The 24,387-nt window shown below is 45.7% G+C and overlaps 1 protein-coding gene across 1 annotated transcript in view; it reads left to right on the top strand.

Moving 5' to 3' along the window:
* Positions 1-24,387, top strand: part of LOC119372391 (otoferlin) — a 132,804-nt gene that overhangs the window by 82,573 nt on the left and 25,844 nt on the right. Inside the window, exons 13-23 of the mRNA XM_049419902.1 lie at positions 43-195; positions 1,013-1,150; positions 2,837-2,998; positions 5,217-5,409; positions 6,067-6,143; positions 7,378-7,515; positions 9,034-9,112; positions 10,806-10,996; positions 11,651-11,785; positions 13,185-13,328; positions 14,836-14,963. Coding sequence (XP_049275859.1) covers positions 43-195; positions 1,013-1,150; positions 2,837-2,998; positions 5,217-5,409; positions 6,067-6,143; positions 7,378-7,515; positions 9,034-9,112; positions 10,806-10,996; positions 11,651-11,785; positions 13,185-13,328; positions 14,836-14,963 — 1,538 coding nt within the window. The remainder of the gene's footprint in view (positions 1-42; positions 196-1,012; positions 1,151-2,836; positions 2,999-5,216; positions 5,410-6,066; positions 6,144-7,377; positions 7,516-9,033; positions 9,113-10,805; positions 10,997-11,650; positions 11,786-13,184; positions 13,329-14,835; positions 14,964-24,387) is intronic.

The raw sequence follows: 24,387 nt of genomic DNA on the forward strand, positions 1-24,387 counted from the left end.
CTTCGCTACGTTTGTCTCACGTGCTCCTTGTAATGGTCGCAGGGAAAGTCTGAATTCATCGGTAGGACGATAGCCAGACCTCACGTGAAGTTCGAAGACGACGTCAACTGCCAGCCACCATCGCTCGAATGGCATGACCTGTTCCGGGGAACCGAGCCGGCGGGAGAGCTGCTCGCCACTTTCGAGCTGCTCAGGGTGAGTACGGCTTCATAAAGGAAGACTGTTTCACATCTCGAGCTTGGACTATCACGGTTGTTAAGGTGTCAGTCGCACTTTCGCAGTAGCATACTGCCGAACTATGAAGACCAATTTTCCTTCCATCCATAAAATACGTTTCATGTTATATTGCCATGTGGTCGTGACGGGGAACAAAACGCAGCCGGACTACCAACGACGAAAGTCTTTATTGGGTGACCTTGAGCCCACGAAACTGAAAAGTCAAATTGCTAGTAATACATGTACTGCACTTATAGATGCAATCACAGTCGTCGGCCGGTGGTAATCTAATCAGCGGTAAGGCGCGTCGGCATTTATACATGTGACAACGAAGATCCCAGCTTTATTGTAGGAGTTGGCGTTAGTTCCAGAATAAATTGTACTGTTCGCTTTGCGTACTCAAGCTTATAAGAAGGATCTAAAATAATCGGGCACAGTCTATTTCATGTCTCGTTCTTAGTACAGAAAACGTGTTAAACTTTACATCGATCTAACAGCTCTACTTCTTGGAATAGACTCCACTGCGAGGATTTAACTTAAAGCTGCCCTCCTTCTGTTTTTAGATAATATTTCTGAGGGCTCCTCAGGTTAATTTATCAGTATAGCCCCATAAAATGGGCAGTCGTTACGCAAATAATCTCAAGGCGCTGGTCGTTATTAACGCGACCTTAACCAAGAGGCCAAATTTTGCGTGTCGAAATGGTTAATCTATGATTAACCTATGGTTAAATGATTAACCTTTAAAAATAAGTAGCGCACAACGTTCAATGCATCGGTCGTGCATTTTTCTTTTCAGTTCTCGCCTCAAGAAGAAAAGTATGACATGCCGGAACTTCCGATGCCGAAAGAGAACGTGTTCCGATCCGGTGAACGGGGTCCGGTGTACCCTGTACCGAAAGGGATACGACCGACCTTATCCACATACAGAATAGAGGTACGTGATCCGTAAGCATGCGCGACAAGTTTATAACCTACAAAAATACAATGTAGACCTTCGGATTCGACTCAGAACAGGACACTGTTGAGACGGTGCATGTTTGTAAATAAACAAACATCTTCATTAGTGATAGCTGATGCTCATTTTGAAGACGATGGCTTTGTGGGATTCTTTTACGCACATTCGGTAAAGTGTTATAATTACGGTGATGGCAACGACGGTAACCGAATCGCCATTATTGCGGACTACCACATTTACTCGAATACTATCAGCACTGTCTCATTTTAAATGGCTGCTTGGAAGTATTGGCTAGCGCTGACTGAAGAATGGCCACTATCGGGTAATGGAGAACTGTTGGCCAGTATGGCGCGCCCACTATTATAATAGAAAAATCGCTTTTATATGACGGTTCACGAGTGAATGGGAGAATTGAAGAGGAGGAAGATGAGGACACTTAGAATAGACTCGTGTTCTGGTTGACGCCATGTCTCCTTCGTCACATTTATTCATTCCCCATCCAATGGTCAAGTCCGTTATTCTGAACTTTTATTTTAGAGGCCATGCATTCGTGGGCTTCTTTCACCCGCTTTTTCTGTAACGAACTATGATTACGTTTACACCAGAGGTTGTGAACACGTACACGCAGAGGGGAGGTTGTGAACGAGAGGATCTTAATTCCGGTAATGGAAGAGAGAAGAGCTTAAGGTCACGAGCGTACACCCGGATTTGTCGTATCGGAAGTTAGGTAGTGCAGGTAAATGAAGAACGAATGGAAGGACGTATGACGCTAGTACGGAAAGCCGAGCTAGTTGGTACGAATTCATAGTGCAATAGCGCAAAAACACAGGGACACAGGCGAGAGACGATACAGGCGCTAACTTTCAAATGACGTTTATTTTTTTTTTCAGAAACACACATATATACATACGAACAAACAACTGGTCATGCGCAGTGACTCCGTCCGACAGCAAAAACAAAAAAATTTAAAAAGACAAAAAAATTTTTCACTTTCCCAGTCACAGCCCTGATACCAGCAAATCTATTTCCTTATCCGACAGGGATAAAGATGGGTGGCTTATGCACTTATCTTTGAACCGTGAAATTAAAAACGCTTCGGCTACCTCTCTAGCTGTTTGGTCGCCGTTCTGAAATAATATGGTTGTGTCATCAAAACACGGGGTACATTTGCATTCTGCGCAGTGAAGGGACAGGTGGCTACTTGGCCTGCATTTCAACGAAGAATGGTGTTCACGAAGGCGAACGCGCATGACCAGTTGTTTGTTTGTATGTATATATGTGTGTTTCTGAAAAAATAAACGTCAGTTGAAAGTTAGCGCCTGTATCGTCTCTCTTGCCTGTGTCCCTGTGTTTTTGCGCTATTGCACTATGTATGACGCTAACAATAGGACAAAATTAATATGATTGTTCTGTTAAACAACACTTTCGCATTGGTATCATATTCGTCTTCCTGAAGTGAACCTAGGCTGTGTAGTTATGTTGAAGGAAACAGATATTTTAGAAAAGTACGGAATAGGAGAATTTACGGCTAGATTCAGACGTCGCTTAGCCGTCTTTTCTCAGAAGACGCGTAGCTGTCTTCTCCTAGACATTTCTGAGCTGTAGCCTTAAAGTGTTCATGTTGATATGTGACTTCAGTTGTGGCTAATATATCGGATTCCGCAGGTGCTGTTCTGGGGCCTGCGCGAGTTGAAGCGCGTGCATCTGATGAGCGTGGACCACCCTCGCGTGGACGTCGAGTGCGGTGGTCACGTGCTCCAGTCGTCCGTCATCCTCAACTGCAAGAAGAACCCGAACTTCTCCACGCCCGTCAAGTTCCTGGACGTGGTACGCACACCGTCACCTGATACGATAACAGTACAGCAGTCATGTTGTCTTGTCTTGCGTCGCGTCTCTGTCTGCACGCTAGCGTTCTTTCTAGGGGTGTGCGAATATTCGAAAGTTTCGAATATTCGTCGAATATTACATTCGAAATATTCGTATTCGATTCGAAAATCGTGTATTCGAAAAGTTTTGAATATTCGATAACTTCGAATATTCGAAAAATTCGAATATGCGGTTCGATTATCATGCATAAAATAACTCGTCTTCCACATTTCTGCTGCGTTCGTATCGCTAAAAACGTTGCCGAGAGGAGCGATAAACATCGTAAGTACACGGAGGCACGATATCTGCCTGCGACAAGCGCCCCAATACGTATGATTTATTGCTGGTGCATCTCCGACGTGCAGCGCTGTTGGCGATCATGTAACCGTACATTTTCAATATTATGCGGCCGTAACGTGCCGCACTACCACTCGTTCACTATGCGGGACCACTTCTGAAGAAGACAGTGACCCACGTGACTGGTGGCGGACTGTTCAGATACCCCAGTCTGGCAAAGCTTTGCCCTATGTAACTCCCTATACCAGCCACTTCTGTTCCAAGTGAGCGTGCCTTTACAGTGGCAGGGGGGGGGGGGGGTGTCTCTGTTACGAGGGAGCGCCTGCTGCCTGATCATGTGGAGCAACTCATATTTCTTCATGATAACATGTAGTCATTACTTTCATTGTGCCGTGATATTTGCTTGTGTTGTGATGTGCATTGTGCTAGCCTGGACATTGTGTTCTGGAGATAGCAGTGTATGTTGTGTTGCCAGTCAGGCTGATAATGTTTTTTTTTTCAAATAGCTACCTGTTAAATGAAATATTGTTACTGTGGAGGCATTTTTCCTTTGATATTCGATATTCGATTCGATATTCGAAGGTGGATATTCGTATTCGATTCGTATTCGAAAATTTTGATATTCGCACACCCCTAGTTCTTTCATAGATCTCTACGAATTAGCTAGACTTGCTCTTATTATAATTATCAAAGTTTCTGTGATTGGTATTCATGCAGCAGAGGCAGTGGAACAAAAAATTAAAGCCATCTTTCTTAAGGAAAGATGGTTGAATGCGAAGCTTTCTCCGATGCAGACTGAATCAAAGTCAAAAGTCCATAGCTAACGACCACACAAAGAACTTAAGAAATGCTGAGCGGCCCGATGCGACGCATATGTGGTTTGATTGCCTGTTTAAGATTGTATTTTTTTAACGTGGAAATTGAATGAAGGCACATTTCGTTAAGTTGCATAGCTTTTATTTTAGACCATGCAGCCTTTGATTATACGCAAACGTTCACACTTCCACGGATGACTCTACACTTACACAGTATTGCCTTGTGATCGCTGTGGTAGACGTTCAGAGGCTCTGCCATCGTAACGTGACACAGCCTGCTTGCAAACGTGAGATCAATGCAGGAATGGTGTTGTGTCATGGCTCTCTGTAGCGTCTTCAGTTTCAACTGAGTAGCCTTCCGGCATGAAGTAGCATGAATAGTGATCTAGCATGATCTAGCTGCGGACACGATCGCGCTTATGTCCACGTACGGTAGCCTTTTCTTCGGCCGTACGCTACGCCCACGGCCTACCGATAGCGACGGCCGGGAAGGCATTGCGTGACGCGCGTATTGCAATGCATATATGAACAGTTCGTCTATTTAGCGTGGCGTGGCAGTTACCATTATTCTTATCGGTACAATTAACTGCGAATGTAAACCGTAGTGTTCTACGATACGTATGTCGTACGCCATTGTTCTATTGCGTGCGCTGATGCGCAGATAGTTCCATTTGTGCGCGCAGATGAGCAGATACTTCCTTGTTTAGGTTGGCTTTCCTGCAGTGCATTTTGGACGCTCACAGACAAATCAGTGAGACATAGAAAAGCTTCCCTTTAAAACATGCGAGTATATACGTTATTACCCCATTGATTGTGGAATTGTTTATTGTTAGAGGAGTGCTTGAGTGAAGTATGCATAAACAAGGCACTCGTCAAGGTACGGCGACACGGGCAACATGCACGTAACATGGCAGCCGCCACTTATGCCGCAGGCCCGTGGCTTTCTTCAGGCTTATAACCTCTTCAGATATTTCCGCAGGCCTGCAGCATCAGTGTGAGTGTTTGATTATGCAAAATGAGTGAAATTACAATTTTGAGCCTTAATTTGGTGGCGGCGTCCTCCTTAGGCGCTGCCGGACCAAGAGACGTACTGCCCGCCGCTGACGATCCGAGTCATCGACTGTCGCAGCTTCGGGCGCTTCACCCTGGTGGGCACGCACGTGGTCAACTCCCTGCACAAGTTCCTCTTCCGGCCCCGCTCCTCTTCCAGGGACCACCGAAATAGGAGCGCCTCGCAGACCTCATCTTCGCTGCACATCGGTGAGGCACCTTGGTCTTGACTTTGCGTTAATGCTATTGCACAGAAATCATGCGGCACCAGAACGAGAAGAGACATCATGCGATGCTTTAACCAAGTGGCCTGCAGTGAAACAGATGCAGTCATAGCTGGGCTGGAGTATGTGTTCACTATGCATGAACCATGCATCAACCATTTCGCAGGGTTCTCTGAAAGCATGTGAATGCACCAAATAGGATTACACGCCCCTTATGAATCTAACTGCATCAAGATGTGGCCCACTGTTTTGTACGATGGTTTTCGCCTTAGAGTCATCTTAGGCGAATGCGAAAGGGACCCTGTGAGTACTTGATATTACCGATTGCCGAAACGAGTACGCCTACGCATCAGGTGGTTAAATGGTACTTTGGAAGCTAAAGAAAAAGCGTCTAGGTGAGCTCAAAGAACTTGAAGGAAGTAATTATCAGTGGCATTAATTTATTCGTGGTATCACGAGGAGTTGCAAGCAGCTCGAAGGCATTGAACATCAACAAGAACAACAACGTTGTCATCTTACTGTGTTGGTGTACTCATTTTAATTTCTTTCCAATGTGTTAGTCGAAAGTTGCAAGGCCTTTCAAGTGTTTTGCCGCTTTACGCAACGAAAAAATCCTGCTCGTTTTCTTGTCTTTCTTTTTCAGAAGATGGTGTCCTGGTAGATGTCGAAGCTGATTCCAACATACTGTCGGCAAAGGAAACGTTGATAACACTGGACTACGTAAGTGTTCCTCGACTTATGAATGTTCATAACGAAGAGAAAATGGTTAACCTGGTTGACCTGGCTTTTTGTGAACGATTTCCCATTTGTGTGCCTATACGGTAAAGTTCACGTTTAAAAAAATATTAGGGATCTATAGACGTTTCTATCAGTAACCGAGTAAGGTTTTAAAAAATTGTGATGGGGTAGAAAACATACGCAGTGCGGATCATATAGAAACTATGGACAGATGTACTTTCAAACTCCATACCCTGCATAGAAAGAAATGCAGCGAAGGTTAGAGAAATTTCTATCGCTGCTCACACTTGCTAGCAGAAAAGCGTCAATTTTCAACGTGTCCGTTTTATCAGGTGTAACGTTTCAGTGACGTTGAAGAACCAAGCTTTGCCACATGACACCTAGTGGAAGGAAGGGGAGAGTCCAGATGGGGGCTAGTCATATAAAATAATAGCACTGGCGAAGATAATGCGAGTTTACGTAACATTACTTTCACACTGATGTCGCAAAGATGGACATAATGTTGCGCGTAATGTGTCTAATACTCAAGCACCTATTTTTTGCGCCGAAACTGGGCAGCGACATATTTATGTGATAAGCGGACACTGCCATTTGCAGGGCGTAACACGTCAGGATACCACAACCGCCGATATATACACAAATAATATCTAATCTGGCGTACCGGGATGGTCCACAAGTTATAGTCGTGAAATTAATGTTAATAAAAGGGTCGCACGATAAAAAAAACTGGGCTGGGTATAGGTTAGGTTAAGTTTAGGTCACGCAACGTTACTCAAGCGTTACATTTAGGTTTGGTTAGGTAACGTTAGATTTAGTTTAATTTAACTGCTCATCACGCAAAGTGAAACATCTACGGTCGCGCTAGTAGAATAGCTTGAACATAATTGCCAGCTATGTACGAAATGGAACATATTTGAAAATAATAAGTTTAGGAGTACAAGCCATGGGACATATCACTGGTGGCGTGTTGGACAAACGGAAGGAGGGTCCTCTGAGAGAAACAGCTCTAGGAGATGGCTGAGAACTAATTTTGTGAGATAGTTAGGAACCTCAGAGTAGCGTGACGACATCCAAAGATGCAAGACAAGGAATTTTAGGAGATCGCTAGGAGAAGCCTTAAGTTATTACTGATTGGACTTTAGTTATTGATGGCGAAATCGCGGTGTTCGGGGCTGGGATCCTAAGTCATGAGACTTGTCTTCGTTCATTCCTACAGGGTTTCAAGAGCAAGAAAGAGATGAAAAGCGAGGCGAACAAGAGAAAGAAGAAGATGGCGACAGAGGACCCCGGACACGACGAGGAGAACCGGGACTGGTGGAGCCGGTACTTCGCCTCTGTAGAGCAAGCCGCCAAGGTGAGCAAGTACCTGCTGTTAAGAGGCTCAGGCGTATACCCTGCATCAAATCTTCATGACGTCTTCTTGACGTCTCCGTGAGGTCTTTATGACGTCTTTGTGACGTCTTTGCGTCTGTATTCTATTACTTGTAGCCTGTAGTCTACATTAGATGAATCTGCGCACCAACTGAGTGGAAGGGCCTTACTAGCATTGCCTCAGAAGTTGTGCTTATTTCTTCGAGAAGCTGGCTTCACCTTTCTGTTGTAATCGATTGCTCCTTACTCGTTTTTTAATTCAAACTTTTTTGCCTTACTTAGGGAGCGGGACGGAGTTGGGGTGCTGTTTAAATTGAAATGTCGGTACGACTGTCTTTCACGTTTTTAAACTTATTTTTTGGGTCATGGGGACTTGTCATACTCTTCATGCCGCTTTTTCACACTTAATAAACTTCTCAACTTAGATAAGGCACCGATAAAACATTGCTGTAATTAGCACTCACAGCAATACAGAGCTACAACTACAGAGCTGCCGAATTTGCCGCGACTTCACAGTGTCTGCTTCGAACTTGCTTTTGCATCATTTTCGTCAAACAGTCTTTTGTATTACGCATACAAAATACGCTAACGTTATTATTGTGGTTTTTGAGATAATTGTTGTTTATAGACAGGCCTCGAGCCGGGCTTGAAAGTTTGCTCTCAGAGGTTTTCACTTTCGGCAACACTGCGAACTCTTTCTTAACCTTTCCCCTCTGACCACAATTTCACTGGTGCAAATAAACGGTTGCCATTATTACCATTACTGTTATCATCAAAGTTATAGGATTAAGGAGCTACCTGAACCATATAGAGTGGAATCTCGTTGATACGATTCTTTATTATACGTATATATGTTTTTCGGCCTAATACGTTTTTCCTTTTGCTTCCGGCCAAGGTACCGTGGAAATAAGGCATTTTCATGGGTGTAATGCGATCACATATATGCCCAAAATTGAATAATACGACCGCGAAAGTGGATTTCGACCGATATATTATATATATATATATATATATATATATATATATCTATATATATATATATATACAGAAATCATGCGCTATTCTTCGGTATACTAGCTCAAAACGCGTTCCAAACAAGCCACATCTGCACGTTGCAGAGCCGCTGAAGCCGCAGCAGCGTCGGGTTTAGCGGCGAAAAGATCGCTGCCAGGTCCGGCCATTGCGTCCAATGATGATGATTATACGCCAGGCGATGCACCGTGCCCATCTAGTGAAGCATTTCATTCTATTTCGTACCAGTGAAACATTTCATATGAAAAAAAAATATGTACGAATACGAAAATTCATATTTTGCTCCTCTTTTTAGCCTTCTTGGTAAATACGATTTTCTGCATAATACGTTTTATCTTCCGGTTCCCGTGAGAAACGTATCAGCGGGATTCCACTGTATCACTGCGACAGTCTCTTAGTATGCACTAAACCTGTTCAACTACTTCTTGTTCTATTTGCACCATTTTAATTATAAAATCACCCCTTTCAGGACTCCAGCGATCATAACGGACTACCGGGCAACAACCTGAGGCCCGGTGACGACAACTACGACATGTCCAGTGACGGAGGCAAGTGAAAGCGTTAATAGCAAAACTGTCGGGAATACATAATGTCACCTACATGATGTGGCAGGCCAGGTGATGTAATGCATTAGACTTTGTTCTATATGGTATAAAGATTTGCGCGATCATTACGTGTGTATAGGTTGAGTTTAGAGACCACAGAACATTGTGCGTCCATATTTCGGTGCTTTACGAGCAGATATGTTGTGAGTGTTATATAAATATTTATCGATTGTGTATGCGCGTATCAGATATATGCAGTTTAAATGATTGTCTATCTTGTCTTGGTTATACGGAAATCGCTATTCGACTCGGTGCTTTCTTTAGACACAGATGCCTGATTTTTCTTTTTTTCATACAATCGTGCTCATATGCATAAACATAAAATGTATTCACATAGTACGCCTTCGGTTCTTATCGTTTAACTGGGCACTTTTGTTTAGTGCCGTGCCATCTTTTCGTTTATATAGCTAATTACATGTATTACAATTTGTGTAATTAATGTTTCTCAGTGTTTCTGTAACATAAAAGAATGCATACAATAATGCCGCCTTCACCTGATTTGGTCTATATTTGAATTGCGTTTTGTGTGTAGCTGACTCCCCTACGGTGCTTGAGGGTATTCATAATAAATAAATACACACTACTCCTCAAACATAACTTATAAGAACAATATGCTCTAAAAGAAAATATTCATAGTTGACTGAAGTGTATGTAGGGGTGGGGACCTTTGTGAGGCACATAAGCCTTTAGGCCTCGCCTGCCTCTTGACTTGTCAAGAAAATAAAGACATTGAATTGAACGTGTAACCATTGCTCCAAGAGATTTGCGTAGTGTGTGCCTAGAAATGAGAAACGTATTTAGAGAAACAGGGACCGTTTAACGCGGAGCATTTCATGAGAACTAAATCGGGATTTCGCTTGACCACTTCTCGGTCAGGGTAAAAAAAATTCTTGCCAGCTAGCACCGCAAAAAAAAAAAGTTCCCTAGTAAGACATGAAAGCTATAATAAAAATCTAGTCCTCACGAAATATAAACTCGAAAATTAAGTGCGCACGACTACGTCTCAAGCCTACTGTTTGAAGCCCGCTGTATATAGTCACTAAGCCAGCATTAAGCCGGCATCAGCCATTGCTAACTAGCGCCAATATATCGGAACAAATACAGTACACCAGGAAACAACCACTCGCCATTTTCCGTTCACGGATCACCTTGGCGAAGGGACGCGGGAGGGTAGATTTACATATGCTCCCGCAAGTAGAATAATACCACCATAAAGCTAATTTGTCTTCCCCAGAGCTTGTATTGCTATAGCGCAGCTGAGTTTCAGCAAAAGTTTGAGCATGAAGTTGAGCATGACTTTAGTGCTCATCCTTGTGCCTGTCTCTTTGCTTCCTTGCTTATGTCCCTTTTCCTCCATGCTAGAACTGTGCTTCGCTACAGCAATACAAGAACATGATCCGCCAACTCACCCAATCAGCAGTACTCCATAATAAACGATGATATGCTTGCAAACGCGGACACATGAAAGAAGTCAACAGAACAGAACACGGCGTTCGTGTTGTCCTGGCTTTTCTCTCGGGTCCATGTCTGCACGCATGCCATCATTTGTCACGAATCCCTACCAGCTAGCTCAGCTTTCTATAACGATAACGTAACTCCACGTAGATTTGAGTCACCTTGCATTTCCATTACCCAGAGAGTCAACTAAGCGCAAAAGATATGCGGAAAATGGAGAAAGAACTGGAGCGACTAGAGTTGAGCCACCACAAGGACAGTACGGAAAAGAAGAAGAAAACCTTCAAGGGTGCTTCGAGCGCCGTCCGGTTCGCCCAGCGTCTGTCGCCCAAGACGCAGAGGGGCCGCATAGCCCAGGACGGACTAATCAAGGTGAGACCAAATACACGCTGGGTTGGGTTGTAAAATCTGAGTTGACTAGGCTACATTATACGCACGCGTTGTCAAATTCAGCACAAGAAGGGCACATTGCAGTGGATAATTAAAAAAATATCTTTAATACTGCACAAAGTAAAGCTGCGTTGCTTCTTGTAGTGCATTTCCTTTCTGTCTTTATGCTTGACGTACTGCTGTTTACAAACCTGTTTACAAAACTGAAACACTGGAGTATGTGCGCTTCCAAGATTTTGTAATATGGAGGCATTCTTGCCCAGTGTCCTAACCTTTCTACAAATTCCAACCGCAGTGATCTAGAAAATTAATTTAGGCAGCATATGGTGCGGAAAAGAAGTGTTGGTTCGACTTCCTCACAACACTGGAAACAATCTTCTGTGCTCGCGCCTTAACCAACGATTTAATTAAATATTCTAGCTATGCGCCTGCTTAGGTACGAGAAATGAAAGCTGATTACAACACTGACCAGATAGAAAGATGTTGCTAATGTTTGGTTCCGTTAATGTTCAAATAATGTGACTTCTTTATGTTTGGGCGAGGTCTACGTAGCAATCATTGGCTATCAACATCCAGTATGACCATGGGCATCATTTAAACATTCTTAACTTGTGGTTATCTGACTCATCTTTCCAGATCTACCCAACGGAACTAGAGAACGTTCCCGAGTTCAATGGCTTCCGAGAGTGGCTGCACACGTTTGAGCTGTACCGTGGCAAGCGAAGTGGCGATGATCTGGACGACCAGAACAGGGTCGTCGGCCTATTCAAGGTATCGTCAATCCAGAGTAATAATAATAGTTGTTCGAGTTTTATGTCCCAAAACCACGATATGATTATGAGGGACGCCGTAGAGGAGGGCTCCAGAAAATTTGATCATCCGGTGTTCGTTAACATGCACCTAAATCTAAGTACACAGACCTCAAGAATTTCGTCTCCATCGAAATGAGGCTGCCATGGCCGCTATTAGATCGCACGACGTTCGTGTAAGCAGTCGAACACCATAACCACAAGACCACCGTGGCGGATGTGTCAACCCAGAGTGTCGATAATTCCTTTTGTCTCGTTTATTGACATGCATAGGGAGTTTTTCCCTAACACCGTTTCTTGCTAAGAATGGTTTTGAGCAATCTAGCTTTATACGAATCCGCTTATACGAATCTTACGCGGTGGTAAAGCGGACCCGAAGGTCGCGGCTGCGGCGGTCTCATTTCGGTACAGGCTAAAATCTAAACGCCCGTGTACTGGGCGATGTCAGTGCACGTTAAATAACACCAGATGGTCGAAATTTCCGGAGCCCTCCACTACGGCGTGCCTCATAATCATATCGTGGTTTGGCAGGTAAAACTCCAGATATATCACTGTATGACACTGTGTGCTGCTGTTTCAAAACCAGTTTACGGTTTCGCAGAAACATCATTGTGAGGGCTAAACCTGTGAAAAGCGTGCTAGTGAAGTAAGGTGTGACAAATTATCATATAAACTATAAAGTACACAAAATAAAAGCTAGAATATTAATTATTTTCAAAGAAGTGTTCCGTAAGAAGTTGTCACGAACTGTTGTAAAATAGTGAACGGCCCCTCGAAACACAATATTCACACTAATTAAGGTTCTCTTTCACCGCCAAACGTTGCCTAACTGTTAGTAGTGGCCTGCAGTAATGTTGCCAAACTGTCTTCCTAATGCTGCCTAGTGTTGGGGTTTTCCAATGTTAACTACTGTCGGCCACGGTTGACGGTGCATGGTATGAGTATCAAATGTTTCACTCCTGCCAGTGGCATAGCCAGGGGGGGGGGGGGGGGGGGACAACTGGCCCATGCCCCCCACCCCCGAAATTTGTTCCCCATGGGATACACAGCACAAAATGACACTCGACCGCACTTATCTGCCCAGACCCGATGTCGGAGCAAGGAGGTGTCCCCCCCCCCCCCCCCACCTGCGAAAAAAATTTCTGCCTACGCCACTGACTCGTGCGACAGTTTACCAAGGAAAATCGCGGCGCAATTTTGTTTTACCTAAGATGTTCATTCGAACGCCGTTTTATTGTCACAATATCGTTTTTAAGTCTTCGTACTTGATGCAGTGCATGTGACTGAGTGGGCCCACTCACCGAAAACAATGCTTAAACTGTCTGATATATCTAATTCTTCTTCTTCATTATCATGATAAGGGTTCCCTACAAGTCTACCGGTTCCCACTGCCCAAGGACATCCAGGACTACACGATAACGGGCGCCGATCCGACGTACGGGCTGTTCCAGGGACTGCCCAGTAACGATCCCATACACGTTCTTATCAGGGTCTACGTCGTCAAGGTGAGCGGCCGCAATCAATCCCTAAAATCTATCGTTAGTAAAAAGTCGGAGGATAGGAGAGCTTTTATGACACTTTCGTGAGCTTTGCCAAACCTTTATTTTCTTTCAACTCGGACGTACCGTATTTATTCGAATCTAGGCCGGCCCCGATTCTAAGCCGACCCCCAAAATTCGCAAGGCCAGAAAAAAAAATTTAATCATTGTACTCGAATCTAAGCCGACCCCCCCTCCCTTTCGCAGATCGTTTTTTTTTTTTCAAAAAATAAAACATCGGATTAGATTGGAGTAAATACGGTCACAGATTGAAGATAACAAATCCAGAGTGGAGGAATATAGTGATGCGAGCTGCCCCCATCGCTGAACTCATAGAGAGAGAGTTAATTGTCTGATTTGTAGATACACCTGCTAGAGCAAATATGCAGATTACACGGGTCCCCTATACCACGTGATTCAGTTAATCATCATCATCCTCGTCGTCACAAGTTATTCAGAAAATATCATCGAATTTTTGGTATAAAGCAAGTGAAATTCCTTTGCATGACATTAACTTTGCATGAATTTTTTGCATTACCTTCGCATTAAATTATTGTGCCTATTCCGCGGAACCTACGTTTTGTAACTTAGCTAGACCAATCCAATTTGTTACGCAATACACAATTGTATACCTAACGTATAAACGTAGGGTATGAACTCTTTCAATTTATTCGATGCTTTTTTGACGATAGCACGTTTTTGGCTACCTAGCCCTATCATGTTTTATTGCTTTAAAAGAGCAGAACATACCAACTGTGTTAAAATGATTCAGTTTTGTGCTTCTGTTCTGTTGTCTAATGAAAATGACGGTTGATTTCCTGTTTCTTGACACAGTTCTGCACAGCCCCTCGTATGGTCTATCCATCACACTTTGTAATGCCCGGCAGAGCCCCCGGGCATCATAATAATAACAAAAAACTAATAAGCCGCAAAATGATTACAACTGTCACTTTTGCTAGCGTAGCTAGCAAGGAAACAGAACTATCGGTAAATTGCGCGAACCCTGAATTGATTAGTTGCTTTTTGCTTGAAGAGCAAACATTGGAACGCGATACTCGAAGCGTGCGGCTGCTGGCGTTGAGATGACGGTGAGTGTGACAGCATTCGTGACACATGGTGACTGCATCCGGTAGACAATCGTTCAGTCCGTGGTCCTCGATGGTGCCAGCGGAGCGCTGCTTACCACGGCTTGAAAACACTGCGCTCACGTGCCGCGTCGCGCGAAGTGGCTGGAGTTGGTGGGCGTGCTCCACGAAGGACTGCAGCGCTCCGCCGGCGCCACCGAGAACCACAGAGTGAACGACTGTTTACCGGATACAGTCACCATACGTCACGACCACTGTCGCCCTCACCGTCACGCTCACTGCCAGCAGCCACGCGCTCCAAGCATCACGTTCCAATCGCCGATCACTACATGTTAAAAGAAAAATGTATACAAATGGGTAATGCAATTTATCAAAACTTCCTACCCAAGGCGACCGATTTGCATCCAGCGGACATGAATGGCAAAGCGGATCCCTACATTGTCATCAACCTGGGAAGCAAGAGGAACAGCGATAAGGAAAACTACGTGTCAAAGCAACTTAATCCAGTGTTCGGAAAGTGAGTATCTTCTTTTTAGATGCGAAGTATCTTATGGCGGAGTTCAATCCGGTGGTGGTGGTGGTGGTGGTGGTGGTAGAGTCACTGGAAAATTTCAGAGTACCGCAAAGGTAGGCTGCACGCGGGCAACATTGAGCGGCGGCGGCCATTTCCCTTCCGGACCGTCCGGCGCGTTGGTAGTGTGTGTTGAGAAGTGACCGATCTTTTCGCCTCGATGCCGTGTTACGCTCGGCGTAACTGCAATGTGTGTGTGTTTCTTCAAAAGGATATCAGAAGTGATTTCGAGTCATTGACTGCGCGGTAAGTGGTGTAGCTAATGAAACGTGCGGCGAATGTTGCCATGTGCTCGCGAACTCTCTTCGTGGCTTCATCGGTCTCTTTTCGTTTCACGGCCGGGTGTGTTCGCAAGGTCCGGAGCTGTAGACATAGTTGCATTAGCGCAATGACCGTGCGAGATGCCATTTACTTCGACACTTGGTGAATGTTGACTCTTTTGCGCTATCTTTGCAGTCGGTGTTCAGGTTCACTTCATAGCGCATTCGAGAACATTATCGAACATCGAGAACACTCAGCATTGCGTCCTTCGACTGATCGATGACGCATACCTGACTTGCGCACCATGCTTGCTGTTCAGCTGGGTGTTATATGTAATAGAAGTGGTGTGTGTACGGTAAGTGGAAGTTGTGCGTGAAGTATTTGTCTCGGTTCGCGGAACGCCAGCAGCCGAACGCATGGGCGAATCGGCGTGCGGTAGGTAAGGTGCATCTTATTTTGCGGATACGTTGTCATTTCCTAACAGATACGCAGAAAATAGGCCATCAAAAGTGATTGACGTCACTACTCAGTTGTTTCATTTCCTATTTTTTGTCTCCTTAATATTCCCAACGTTGCAGTGCATTTGCAAATATTTTTGCTGTGTTCCGACAAAGTTTTTTTGTTTTTTTTTTTGGCGTTGCCAGCGCGTAAACTGCTGGGGTTCGGTTTCTGCACTGCTTTTAGTTTCAATTTTTTTTTCGTAATGCACTCTTGTTAAAACTTCCTCGACGCAGTGCTTTATGTTATTTTGATCAGAAATAGCACATCCCGGAATTTTTAAAGCGCATGCTACTGCAACACAGTATGTATATAGGTCTAGGGCTCGCATGAAATCGATTCCCTCAATGCGTGAGAGGATAAGCCAATTTGTTTTTTTTTTTTTTTTTTTGCTGTGACCATTTCTCCCCCACTAAACAGTATTGTAAGGGTACGCTCTGCGCAATGCAGCATTAGCAACATTCCGTTTTGAAAAAAAAAAAAAAAATACGCTTAATAACATTGCCTTATACCAAGTTTATCAACAGAGTTCCACGCTTCAGTTTTGCGCAGTGGCAAATGATCATGCGACAATTGCCTTCAAGGTATACAGTAAACAGTTATTATTTTAATAAGTCTTCGATTTCGCTCTCGTGCGTGACACGATTATAACTCGAAATGCATGCACAATGTAGATGTTCAACAGATCGAGATATAAACAGCCGAGCAAATAGAAAGGTATGTAGTATGTAGTTCTCAATATCGCTGAACATAGCGAACCGAAAAGGTTAAGTGTCCTGTTGCATGAGAGCTTTTCCAGCAAAGTTTGTGTAGTTCACTGCAGAAAGGAGTGTTCTTCGAGGCGGGCGAATCCATTCCGCGGCCAACTATGCAGCCACGTACAACGACGCTTTTTGACGTTAATGATTCCCACACGGAATCCAAAAATATACGAAATTCCCGGAGTAGCTCACCAGCAACGTTCGGTTACTGGTGAGCTACTCTCTGGCATCTGCAAGACGCGTTTAAAAAGCGACGAAGTACTTCTAGAGACCGTGGTACTGCTAAATGTCCGGCCGCGCTCTGCATTCAACGCACCTGCACCCAAAGCGCTTGGAAGGGATATGGCGGCGAGAGGTCACGTGATGCGAGTAAGCCAATCGCGTCGGCGGCGGCGCGCAGAAAACAGATGCGATACTCTGAAATTTTTCTAGTGACTCTAGGTGGTGGTGGTGGTGGTGTGCGGTGTGACCGCCCTTACTGCGCATGCGCATACCCTCTCCACTCACCCTCTACCCTCCCCATCTCCACTTCCCATCTCTCCTTTCCCCTCTCCACATTCCCTCTTCCCTCCCCTCTCCACTTCCCCTCTCCCCTTTCCCCCTCTCCACTCTTCCTCTGAAACGCGGGCTAGACATGCCGAAATTTTCTCCTGCGCAACGCCGCGATGAGCACCAGTGCATGCGCGTCCCCTCCCCCTCTCTCTCCTCTCCTACGCTGCCCCCCTCTCGCACGCCTGCCGACTGCGTTCACCGCTCGCCCTGTGAGAATTAACGGCCAGGCTAGAGGGAAGACAAGACGCGCGTAGCGTTCCTCTTCGCGTTCCACGACGCGAGGTCGGTAGCATGCCCAAAGAACGCCAACGGAACGCGATCGTGCAAGCGCTCCGGCTTCGCATCGCCTCATGGTCCCCTTTAGCGGGAAATGGTGTAATTTTTTTGTATCTAGAAGATGATATGACTCCTCATTAACTCCGAGTTCGGCTTCCAACTGCAAAACGGGACATATCGAGTGTAGAAATAGAGTTTCAACTCGTCTTCACGGGTATACACTTTCAAGGTGTATCTGTTTGTACCTCAACAGTATTGAAGAACTAGGACTAAATGCGTAAGTGTTCGTCTACGTGCCTATTAAGGCGAAAGCCTTAGATGCGTCATCAAACGCGAAAATTGACCGGCGGCGTCCCGCGTCGACGGCGCCAACACGAGTGTTGCAAAAAATCATCATCACGAGACGACGTCACCATATGACATCATCACGAAGTCGAGAATCCTCAAAATTTGTGGCGTCATCATGACGTCACCATTACGTGACGTCCCGTGGTGACGTCACCACATGGCATCGTTGCTCGGTCAAAGGTTGGTCGATCACGGAGGCAGGGCAAAACAAGGCGAGGTGCAGAAAGCTTGCGATGCCTCTGAGTCATCTTAGACGGATGTATAAGAGACCGTGCGAGTTTTAGGGGCGAAGCTCCTTATAGCGGCACCCGTTCGTCCCCCGTCGTAGTAGTGTGTAACCAGTCTTAAAAACGGAGGGGGCGTGCACACATGAAGGCTCCCTAAAGACAATGCGCTGCGACAGTACGTGATATGTATCGCCCTCTCCTCTCCTACGCTTCTCCCTCTTTCTCCTCTCCTACGGTCCTCGCGGCGCAGCGGCTCCGACGCAGGCAGCGTCGCGGCAGCGTCTTGATTGAAAAAACCGACCGCTCGCGCTGCACAACCGTTCACTGACCACCCCGTATATGTAGGCACTGGATTTTGACCTCCAAGGTAGTGCGTGTGTGCGATTTCTCCTGTGCGTGATTAAACAATGAAAATTCACAGCGTACATGTAAAATTAAAGTGAGCTGCAAGTCGTCATAACTCTCATCGAACCTTTAGTATAAACGCGCCCGATCTCACGTCGGTGATGATGTACTGGGCAGAATTCACGGAAGATTCACGGTTTACCGATGAACCTCCGCAGCTTCGCGCACTCATCATAATTCACTCCGTGGATATGCAGTGATTTTTTAGGGGCGAAGCTCCTTATAGCGGCACCCGTTCGTCCCTCGTAGCGTAGTATGTAACCAGTCTTACGCTTTGACCTCCAAGGTGGTGCCGGTGGGAGATTTTTTCCTGTGCGTTGTTGAACAATAAAAAATTCGCAGCGTTAGCTAAAAGCCGACTTCTTCTGTCTCTCATTCCCATTAGCAGCCATTCTTTACCTCCAAGGTAGTGCCTGGTGAGATTTCTCCTGTGCGTGATTAAACAATAAAAATTTTGTTCAAAACGCCGTTGATTGATGAAATAAACCAACAAAAGACGCCAGATGTTTTGTAAAAGCAAAACGAAAGAACGCCAGATGTTTCTCAAGCAAAACGAAAAGACGCCAGCTGCTTAACGAAAGACGCCAGATGTTTTCTAAGCAATGGTTTTCTAAACAATGAAAATTCAAAGCGTACATGTAAAATTAAAGTGCGCTGCAAGTCGTCATAACTCATCGAACCTTTAGTATAAACGCGCCCGATCTCACGTCGGTGATGATGTACTGGGCAGAAATCACGGAAGGTTCACGGTTTACCGATGAACCTCCGCAGCTTCGCCCACTCATCATCATTCACTCCGTGGATATGCTGTGATTTTTTTAGGGGCGAAGCTCCTTAAGGCGGCACCCGTTCGTCCCTCGTAGTCGTCGTGGCCGTAGTAGTGAGTAACAAGTCTTACGCTTTGACCTCCAAGGTGGTGCCGGTGGGAGATTTCTCCTGTGCGTTGTTGAACAAAAAAAAATTCGCAGCGTGCGCGTTAACTAAAAGCCGAATTCTTCTGTCTCTCATTCCCCATTAGCAGCCATTGGCATGTTCCAGTAGGAAACGTTAGTAGAAGTAGAAGTGTAAGTGTTAGCTAAAAGCCGACTTCTTCTGTCTCTCATTGCCATTAGCAGCCATTGTTTACCTCCAAGGTAGTGCCTGGTGAGATTTCTCCTGTGCGTGATTAAACAATAAAAATTTTGTTCAAAACGCCGTTGATTGATGAAATAAACCAACGAAAGACGCCAGATGTTTTGTAAAAGCAGAACGAAAGAACGCCAGATGTTTTTCTTAAAGTGTGGTAGTAGTAGTAGTCCACCTCGCCCGATCGTCAACGGGCGAGGTGGACCGGCAACGGCGCGAGGACCCTGCCGTACGAGAGTTAAATCACACTAAAAGACATACTTGGCGGGCGATACACTCTAGTGAGCTTTCAACTTTTCGTCTTAATGTACATGATAAAAGAAATTATTTCTACGAAAAACGCAAGGCACACCTTGAGCAATATGTTTGGTTTTGGGACGCTAAATGGAACCATGAGGCGATGCGAAGCCGGAGCACTTGCACGATCGCGTTCCGTTGGCTTTCGTTGGGCATGCTACCGACCTCGCGTCGTGGAACGCGCGTCCTGTCTTCCCTCTAGCCTTGCCTTTAATTCGCACAGGGCGAGCGGGGAATGCGGTCGCTCTTGGCGCTCTTTCGCTCGGGAGCGGACTTCTTCCTTGCATTTCACCGATCACAAGTGATAATGAAGGGACCACGTAAACCAACAGTACAATAAAAGTTTCATGTTTAATATATACACGATGTTTCACACTCTTTATATTATGTACTGGGCGCATTTCACGGAAGAGTTTCACGGTTTACAGATGATTCCCTCATATATATATATAGCTTCGCCCCACTCATCATCATTCACCCCGTGGATATGCTGTGATTTTTTTCTTTTTAAAGACGATAGTCTTTCTTGGGGAACTTAAACGCAGAAATTTTGGTCTGTCTTTCTCTCTGTCTGTCTGTCTTTCTGTTTGTCGGCACGTCCCTCGATTCAGCCACTCGGCCAAAGTTGAACCACTTGCCCAAGGGCCAGCCATCGTGAACGGCTGACTAGGTTCATACTTGTGTACATTGTTGATCAAAAAGCAAACATTACGCATATCTGAGGCGCAACATCACTAGGTAAGTATTAGGTGGTGTGTTCCTTTAATAGAAAATACATAGATACGTAATTCTAGAGACCCTAGTTTCTTAACCTGCGCTGAAAATGCGACTGCGCCGAAACTTGGCTTCCTCCGTGCCCTCTGCACGAGCTCATTGTTGTGTTTCGGTTTCGGTTCAGTATTGCACTGTACGAATGCCATGGGGCGCCGCTCTGGCATTCCTGCTTTACCCAGGCGACGTGAATAGAAAAGAGTGTGTGGAGAGTACTCGTTGAGTGCGGACGTTTCTTCTGCTTCGGCGCTTCGCGCCAAACCGCGTGTTCGGGCTGGCTGGCGTCCCCGCCGGTCGCGTTGGTCACCGCCGTTCTTCGCCTGCTGCTGCGCCGGGACTACCAGCCCGCAACACAGCATTCACGTTTCCCGACGTATTGCCAGATGGCGTTCATATCTCACGCAGCGCTTCTTCTATCGTCTTTAGACGACATTTGCAGCGAAGCACGCAGATACGCGGCCAATTTTTTTTGTATCGTTTTATGCTTGTTAACTGCTTTGCGATGGCAACTATTACGCAAGGGAAGAGGAGTACCCTCCTCTTCTGCCCCCTAGCTGCCCCTAGCTGCCCCTAGCTGCCCCTAGCCCAAGAAGTCGTGCTGTGAGTTTAGAAACTAAAGTGGTTGCGATTTACAGTACATTGTACTCTACTACAGGACAGCAGTAAGCCGCCCCAGATCCTGTACATTCAAAAACTCACAGGGTACTTTATGCAGACACCTAAGACGACTGGAAGGCGAAAGCCATCTTTTTCTTCTCAGTCGATGTACCGTTCCTGCGCCGCCATCCTCCAAAAGCTTTCTGAAGCTAATACGGTTTTGCATTGCCTCCAGGATCGGAGGCACCTCGCCTGGTTTCGCACTGCCTCTGTGATGAGCCCACCGTTGACCAAGCTAAGATGCATGTGATGACGTCATCCTGTGACGTCACAAATTCTGGCGATCTGTGACGTCATCACGTGAGGATTACTTTTCGCATCACTCGTGTGGACGCCGACAGGAGGAGCCGACGCGGGACGCCGGTCAATTTTCGCGTTTGATGAGGCATCTAGGCTTTCGCCTTAAGAAGTGTGTTTAACACAAAAGGTGAACGGTCTAGAATGCCATTTGAACTCTACTATAGGAGAGCAGTATGCAGCATAGAGAAAGTTTTCTTTCTCTATGTATGCAGTCTCTAATGCTCGCACAAACCGGAGCAGCGAGTTCTATAAGCTGTGTTTAGAAAAAAAAATCACAGCATATCCACGGAGTGAATGATGATGAGTGGGCGAAGCTGCGGAGGTTCATCGGTAAACCGTGAATCTTCCGTGAATTCTGCCCAGTACATCATCACCGACGTGAGATCGGGCGCGTTTATACTAAAGGTTCGATGAGAGTTATGACGACTTGCAGCTCACTTTAATTTTACATGTACGCTGTGAATTTTCATTGTTTAGAAAACCATTGCTTTTAGAAAACATCTGGCATCTTTCGTTAAGCAGCTGGCGTCTTTTCGTTTTGCTTCAGAAACATCTGGCGTCTTTCCGTTTTGCTTTTAGAAAACATCTGGCGTCTTTCGTTGGTTTATTTCATCAATCAACGGCGTTGTGAACAAAATTTTTATTGTTTAATCACGCACAGGAGAAATCTCACCAGGCACTACCTTGGAGGTAAACAATGGCTGCTAATGGGAATGAGAGAAAGAAGAAGTCGGCTTTTAGCTAACACTTACACTTCTACTTCTACTAACGTTTCCTACTGGAACATGCCAATGGCTGCTAATGGGGAATGAGAGACAGAAGAATTCGGCTTTTAGTTAACGCGCACGCTGCGAATTTTTGATTGTTCAACAGCGCACAGGAGAAATCTCCCACCAGCACCACCTTGAAGGTCAAGATCTGGTACTAGCGTTACGACTGGTTACGCACTACGAGGGACGAACGGGTGCCGCTTTTAAGGAGCTTCGCCCCTAAATAACGTCAAAGATGCAACGGTAACTCCACGAAGTGCGCGTCTTTCTTAGCAACGCTGTAAGTAATATGCGGTGACCCTAAAAGTTACTCCACCTTGACGTTTACTTTAGCTAAAACTAGTGCACTTTACGCTGTCATAAAACTAAACGGTTATCGTGCAGCGTGATGAAAGAAGGACTGCTTACAATTGTTTAAGCTATCGTAATTGCTGGATCCATGTATAACGTACTTTTCGGAAATTTTTCTATTTTTAGGCAGGAGAGCAAGGCTGCTCTATTTCGGCGAGTCTAACCGACGGCTGCCGCTGGCTCTTGTTGCGGCCAAGGCTTGCGGCATGTGTTGGATAATGATGGCCAATGTCGGCTATTCTTTTCATACCCTGTTTAAACTGAACGGAGCGTTTACTTTAAAAGAAATTCACGCAGAATCTTCTTCGGGAGTTGTCGCAGTGATTGTATGTAGCGGCTGTCCCCGGAACACCACTTTCGGGCGCCATTGGCATGGCGTCTTTCATCTTCCCTCTGTACTCGCGGGCAACTTTTTTTTTTGGCAAATAAGCTTAGTATGTACTCCTACGCGAAGTAGTACGGTTTGGCGCATGTGTCGTACCCCTTGGTCGCACCGCTGTGGAAAGTGACGGCTTCGCGCAATCAGCGTTGCATACCGACGCGACGCCGCTTAGCGTTTGAGGTTCACGTAAAAGGCGAGACTTTCTGACGCAAGCAAAAACGCAAAGTGGCAACGTATAAAGTGAGATACGTACAAATATCGCATTGGTGTGTGTGTGTGCTGCGTCCTATCTCAAAGAGCCACATGTGGGAAATAAAGACATATTTTTTTATATCTCAGGTAGACAATACGGACGCAGTTGTGGAACTACGTTCATTTGGCGTTAGGATACGCTCTAATTGGCTCTGAAACCTTCGTTTCGTTGCCAAGAAAAGTTTATCCGCGAGTGTAGCACTCCTCAGCGTCTCGTATCACGGCCGCTACATAAAAAAATGGTGCCTCCTGTTGCGTCTCAACGCCGTCAATGGGCGAGCGCGTCTCGACTGAGTTGACAGTCCACCTCTTTCATTTTTCTGTGCTACCCTCTACCGTTTTGGTAGGGGTTTGGTAGGGGCCGAGATAACCGGTATTGTCAGAAGCAAAGCCTCCGAGATCAGAAGCCGTTTTGTGACTTTTCCGCTAGGGGAGGGCGCATGCGCCGGGGCGTCGTGAAAAAAGGCGTGTTGCGGCCGCTGTTTTTGGTGAGCACGCCACTGTTCCGGTACATAAGGCCGACTCCGTTTTGTGCTAGAATGTGGTTTCCTCGGGATTTATACGTGTTCGTGTGCTTTTTCGTGTGCTTTTTTGTGGGATCGTGTGTGTGAGCAGGTTGCCTCGCGTTTCCTGTGATTGGGTACGGTTCTTTGGTGTGCGCGCATTCTGGCATTCTCTATCGTTGCAATGCCGAAAAGTGTTGTTTGCCGCTGTGAAACTCGAGAGCTATAACAGACGCTACTGCGAAGTGTCACGAATCTACAGCGTCGGGAAGCGGCACTGAAGTGATCCAACATGAGATATAGGAAATGACTTGTTTCAGATGGCAGCGTTTGGTAACATTTTGTTGAAACCGCACCCCTCCCCCACTTCAACCTTTTTCTTTGTCCCGGCCCTGGCGGGGACTAAATTTCGTAAATGCGGACCGCTAGCTGAGGTGAGTTTTAGGCTCCAGCTGTAGGCCGTGAAAAACCACGTTAGGTGCAGAAAGCTTACCGAGGGGGGCGAGGCAGGAGCAATACCTCGACTGAGAAGAAAAAGATGACGATAGCTTTCGCCTTCGAGTCGTCTTCGGCAAAGGCATAAGGGACTCTGCGAGTTGTTTAATGCCTAATAGCGGTGATCGGCTTATGTGAC

This window comes from Rhipicephalus sanguineus, chromosome 10, assembly GCF_013339695.2.
Source record: "Rhipicephalus sanguineus isolate Rsan-2018 chromosome 10, BIME_Rsan_1.4, whole genome shotgun sequence".
NCBI classification, from domain to species: domain Eukaryota; kingdom Metazoa; phylum Arthropoda; class Arachnida; order Ixodida; family Ixodidae; genus Rhipicephalus; species Rhipicephalus sanguineus.